The sequence below is a fragment of the Physella acuta genome, unplaced genomic scaffold (genome assembly GCF_028476545.2).
Source record: "Physella acuta isolate Inbredline_101_S28 unplaced genomic scaffold, ASM2847654v3 ptg002376l, whole genome shotgun sequence".
In the NCBI taxonomy this organism is placed as follows: domain Eukaryota; kingdom Metazoa; phylum Mollusca; class Gastropoda; family Physidae; genus Physella; species Physella acuta.
The window spans coordinates 3,902-10,000 of NW_026733867.1; the positions used below are offsets into that span (position 1 = coordinate 3,902).

The following is a 6,099-nucleotide window of genomic DNA, read 5'->3' on the forward strand; positions in this document are numbered from 1 at the left end:
ATGCGACAAATGCCAGAATGAACACTTGCCCGAATGATACAAATGCCCGAATGCCACTTGCCTTCGGGCAAACAGCATTCGGGCAAGTGTCTTTCGGGAAAACGTCCGGCTCGAATAGATTCATACAGGAAGAAACTGGGAGACAAGAGCATTGAGAGAATGCGAATAGAGCAAGAAAGCAGAAAGCGTTAAAGAGAAATAGAGTAAGTAAATAAGAGATTAAAATGGTAAGAAACGTGTAAGAATGTAGATTAAAAAAGGATAAACCTAATGCCTATTTGGATGTACTCACAATAGCAGAATCCCCAGCTTTGGCGAGGAATACCGGGGGATAATTGGAGCCACCACCCTCAGAGATTGTGATAGTTGTGGAATCCTCTGATGAGATGACCATGTTAAATACCGGCGTAATCCGGGTAATCACCACAGTAATAAACTCCTTGCCAAAAGATACCACCGGGGTCAACATCTCTGCATTTAGTTAAAATAGAAAATATTAATTTAATTAAATCTTGTATATAACTTTTCGATTTTACAGATATATCTTAAAACGCGTGTGTTTCTTTATATGGAAGCCCAAGTTTTTGGAATTCATATTTGCATGTGTCCCCAAAAAAAAACGAAGTTCATAGCCCAGCTGTTACTATACATCACAACTCCAAAGAGTGCAATAAAGTAAATGCTTGATCTTTCGTTGTGTCTTATGGGCCTTGCTTGGGCTATGAATTAACGTATACGAGAGAGTAAGATATTGCGAGAGAGAGAGAGAGAATGAGAGAGAGTGTTTACAACTACCAATACACATGCAGATACAGATACAGATACAGATACAGATACAGACACGGAAACGTGTATGATATTTATAGATAAAGGCATTCAATGTTTCTTTCAGGCATTTCTCGGGGGAAGTACTGCCTCGCGAAGGACGAGATATAAAAAAGAATATATAATTTACACATTTAAAAACATCAAGTGTTCATCATGTCCCTTCCTCTCCTTAGCCCAAAGTTTAAAGCACCCCCCCCCCTTAACCAAGAGGAGAATATCTAGAAGAAGTCCCATTAATCTTTAAAAATCACATTGGACTTTTTTAATTTCCAAAACACGCAATTTTCGTTAGTTCAGTACGAATGTGCGTAGTTTCTATTTTTTTTTCTTTGGCATAAAACCCAACTACATTTCCGAATGAATGTATTGGTCATGCACACATTTTTATATCTTTTATTTTTACTATACCTAGAAACGAGGACGCGTGGCCTAGCTCTAAAACGCTAGACTGCTAACCCGAAAGTCGAGTTCGTGTCCGAGTTCAGGTCAGTAGAACGCCCCTATCTCTATTTACTTCTGATGGGTACCTGACTCACGTTAGGGAAAGCACAGGCGGCTGGGCAAAGTGCTGACCACACTATCCCTTCGTATGCCGAGGTCTCTGAAACAGATGGACTCTACTGTATCTGCATCGTGTGTCTTGGGCACGGGAAAAGGGGACAGTACCTAGAAACAAATCCCTGGAACCGAATTCGTCCGGAACAAATTGCATCGTTTCACATCTAACGACTGTAGTGTTGGACAGGCAGTCGCCACTGATCAAACCAATCGGATTTTTCCCTTCAACTGTGGTCCCTGTATTAGTCCATTAAAAAATGTTCAAATTAGTTCAACAGCATCTGTAGGTTATTTCTTATACTTTATCAAGCAAAATGATTAATGAACACACATTTTAGTTAATAATGTTTAGTATATTTCTATTATTTTATCACGTAAAAACTTTTTACGAACACGGATATTTAGTTTAATATTCGTTATTTACATGCATTATTTAATGAAGATAAACTTTTTACTCTCTCGTATTTACGAAGTATAGAGAAAGTCTTGTATTCGCGCAAATAAAATCGAGATTTTTACTAATCTCGATGGTTTACACCTCACTGATACGGAAAAACATAATTTTGCAATCTTGTCCGTATGTCTGTGTGTCTGTTTGTGTGTGTGTCTGTGTGTTTGTAAACACGATAACTTGAGTACCGTTATAGCTAGGTTGATGAAATTTCATATATAAGTATTTTATCAAAATCGTAGATCCGTATAAGCTTTTGAGCGATTTCTGATAAACGGAAGTGGTACTTTTTCTATTTTGAATTTTTCAAAAGCCTATAACTTGTGTACTATTTCAGATAGATAAATGAAATTTCACATGTAAGTAAAAGATCTAATCCTCTACCTTCTGTCAAATTTTGAATTATTTCGTTGACCGGAAGTAGTAATTTACGCTATTTCCGGTTTCTCAAAAAACGCATGTAAATTTATAAAGTACTAATAATATTACTTCCGCACTATTATGCACATTTTGTGTTGGCGTTCGCTTGGTGCGCAATTCTTTTTTCTACGAGATTCTATTCTATTTTTAAAAGTTTAAGTAATTAAAAATCATGTCTATGTGTTATATAAGAATATTCGAGAAAGTTTAAGGGAGAGCACTCCCGGTTTATTTATGAAAACAGTTTGTTTAAGATTATGTTGGGAAGTTTATTACATACGGGGTATAGGGGGCTTACTTTAATCGGGCAAAAATTTAAAATCCAGATTCATCAAAATTTCGGCGTTTTATGCGTATTCGAGTCGGAAAAACTTGGTTTTGCAATTCTGTCCGCATGTCTGTGTGTGTGTGTGTGTGTGTGTGTGTGTGTGTGTGTGTGTGTGTGTGTGTGTGTGTGTGTGTGTGTGTGTGTGTGTGTGTGTGTGTGTGTGTGTGTGTGTGTGTGTGTGTGTGTGTGTGTGTGTGTGTGTGTGTGTGTGTGTGTGTGTGTGTGTGTGTGTGTGTGTGTGTGTGTGTGTGTGTGTGTGTGTGTGTGTGTGTGTGTGTGTGTGTGTGTGTGTGTGTGTGTGTGTGTGTGTGTGTGTGTGTGTGTGTGTGTGTGTGTGTGAATTTACGCTATTTGCATTTTCTCAAAAAACAAAAATAAAGTGATTAAAAATTTATTTTAAAAAATAAAGTACTAATAATATTCCGCACAATTATACACATATTGTTTGCCATTCATTTCATGCGCAATTCTTTATTTCTAAGATATTCTATTTTATTTTTAAAAGTTTAAGTAATTAAAAATTGAATAAGAATCATGCCTATATCCCGCGTTGCCATCCATCGTAGAGTTATATAACAATATTCCAGAAAGTTTAGGGGAGATCACTCCCGGTATATTATTTTAAGTGAACCGTCTTTATGAACGCAAATAGTTTAGTTTACCATGTGTAACTTAATATCCATTAGTATATGGAGCAAGCACTAATGTTTACAAAATAATTACTTACCAGTTAGGGTACTCTGCACAACCAGACTAGGGTCGCATTTTGATAAACCAAATGCTTCAAATCTTTATAGAAAAAAAAATATTATAAACATGTATGAAACAAAACAATACTTAAATACTATAAACATATTTTTAAAAAAGAAATTTCCCTTAATTAAATAATTTCAAAACTCAACATTTTTATAATGGCAATTTGTAGTGGGTAGGCTAACTCCCAAGTACACTGATTTATTTTGGATGGATTTAGTAGTGACCATTGACTATCACACTTGTTGAGTTGTAAGAAAAAAGAAATGCATAAAAAACAATTTAATAACAAGCTTTTATGTGATAATGCGCTAAAAATGAAAAATAAATTATTTTTCTGAGATATATATTTGAAAACTACTATTTGAATAATTAAAAATAAAGCGTGGGTCGCTATTTTATGTATTGAATACCTTTACTAGAATTTAAAAAGCGACCCACACATGACGGACGACAGACAAAACGACGGACAGACAAAGTAAACAAGATGAATAAAAGCTTGTAAAACTGGCGTAAAATAATATGCGTCTGGTTTTTCCTACGTTTTCTTTAACTTGCTTTCGCGTCTGTTTGTTTATCTTTCCATCAAATTTTGCGATCGAAATTTCGGGCACTTCCCAGTTAGCTAGCGCGCTGAAATTTTCAGGGAAGCTTTGTTTCCGATGACAATACAATATTCATATATTATTATTACTAAATTGATCCATGGGAAATTTTTATTGATCATATTAGACTCCTATTGATTTGTACAAAAAGGGACATAACCTAGTAATTGTAATTTGATAAAAACAAAGTTCGGTACTTTCCCTCTTCTGAAATCTACTTTTTAGTTCAATCAGAAAACGTGGGGTTTTTTTTTTATTTTAATGATAATTATTTAAAAAACTGTTTCTGCTAGAATTATTATATTTGGAATCCATGCCAAAGTAAACGTATTTTTAAAAAGTATTTCACATTATTCAATTATTATTATTTTTTACCCACGCAGAAATATACTTACTTTTTTAAAGTAACTCTTAATGTGTCAGCATTGGAAAATGTTTTGTTCAAGTAGCTAAAAGTAGTTCCAGGCGACATTTTTAGGGTGATTGTAATTTCATTTTCATCTACAGTTAAAACTTGAAAAGTTGGATTTTGCCTGAAGATATAACGTACACAAAAGGAGCACACATATATACATAAATAAATGGGAACAGGGCATTTCCCCCCTGTCAATTGCCCCCCGGATACCCCCCCCCCGACATTACCCCCCGGAGTAATTACCCTCTGTCAATTACCCCCCGTCCAGTAGGACATCCCCCCCGACAGGGTTAGGGTTAGGGTTAGGGCTAGGGCTAGGGCAAGGGTTAGGGTTAGGGTTAGGGTTAGGGTTAGGGTTAGGGTTAGGGTTAGGGTTAGGGTTAGGGTTAGGGTTAGGGTTAGGGTTAGGGTTAGGGTTAGGGTTAGTGTTAGGGTTAGGGTTAGGGTTAGGGTTAGGGTTAGGGTTAGGGTTAGGGTTAGGGCTAGGGTTAGGGTTAGGGTTAGGGTTAGGGTTAGGGTTAGGGTTAGGGTTTGCGTTAGGGTTAGGGTTAGGGTTAGGGCTAGGGTTAGGGTTAGGCGTAAACCAATGTCTAGCGTTGTTTTTGGTTTTGTTTGAAGTTTAGGCTAAGGTGGATGCTTAGGTTTTGGTCTTTTTTCTTAAGGTTTGGATTAAAGTAGTATATAGTATAGTATATATGTATAGAATTCTAGTTAGAGTTAGGATTCTAACTTGAGAGGGGGGGGGGTAATTGCCAGGGGTGTAATTGACAGGGGGTAATTGCTCCGGGGGGGGGGGGGTAAAAACTGGGGGGGGGGGAGAAATGTCCGGGGGTAATTTCCGGGGGGATGGTAATGTCCTGTAGCCAAATAAATATACGATACATGCAAACGATTTTTTTAAATACGATTAAGGCACCGTCATACTGGCATAACCATATAAGTGTGCATACACATTTTGTTGAGGGGGACGAGAATTGCACAAGATCATTGTGTACCTCTACATGCAAACATTACCATCTATGCAATTGTTTATATATGATAAACACTTTCCAGTAAATGTCGATGGTTCTTGTCAGGCTAGGCCGTGAAATTTATCACTTCACACAGGCCTTGTTAAGACCTTTAAATTCAGCGCGTGCAATGGAATTACAGAGGTCAGCTTTTAAAACCATGGAAAATATATCAATATAATAGACCCGAACATTGACATAAGAAATTTAATTAATCCATAAAAGACAAAAACAAATTCCAATTTCAGTGGGGTAGTTCTTTTTTCTCTATTCATTTGTAAAAACATTTCAATAATAATTTCTTCAATTAATTAAACTTTTTTTAATTAGTCATTTTTTCATTGTATAATTATTCAAAAGCAATCTAATTTAGCTAAGGATGGTGTAAAAATATAACTGTTGCGTGTATAGCTATAGTTTTTACTAAATAATAACCACAGTATAATAAGCTTTTTTAAAAGAAAACTTTTTTTGAAAAAATATTTTATTGTTAAAATCTAGCCAATCGTTTTGATTATTTCTTGGATACACTTTAGTTATTGTATGAAGCAGAAGGTGTTTAATATAAAATAAAAGTGTAAATATTCTTATTGTGTGTCTATATACATTTTTATAGTAGCATACGTAGACATTTTAAATATATCACAATCCAGTTGGAAATATCGCATACACAGAATTAAAATTTCTTCAATAAATGGACCTTTAAGTACGTATATTTTTATTTTAAATAA

At 35.5% G+C, this 6,099-nt stretch overlaps 1 protein-coding gene across 1 annotated transcript in view; it reads right to left on the reverse strand.

Moving 5' to 3' along the window:
• Positions 1-292: 292 nt before the first annotated feature.
• The window catches only part of LOC131933136 (uncharacterized), a gene marked incomplete at its 3' end in the record, with an annotated part of 12,480 nt that continues 6,673 nt past the window's right edge, over positions 293-6,099 (reverse strand). Inside the window, exons 6-9 of the mRNA XM_059289938.1 lie at positions 4,339-4,476; positions 3,313-3,374; positions 1,495-1,623; positions 293-471 (exon numbers count right to left, since the gene is read on the reverse strand). Of these exons, the coding sequence (XP_059145921.1) occupies positions 293-471; positions 1,495-1,623; positions 3,313-3,374; positions 4,339-4,476 (508 nt within the window). The remainder of the gene's footprint in view (positions 472-1,494; positions 1,624-3,312; positions 3,375-4,338; positions 4,477-6,099) is intronic.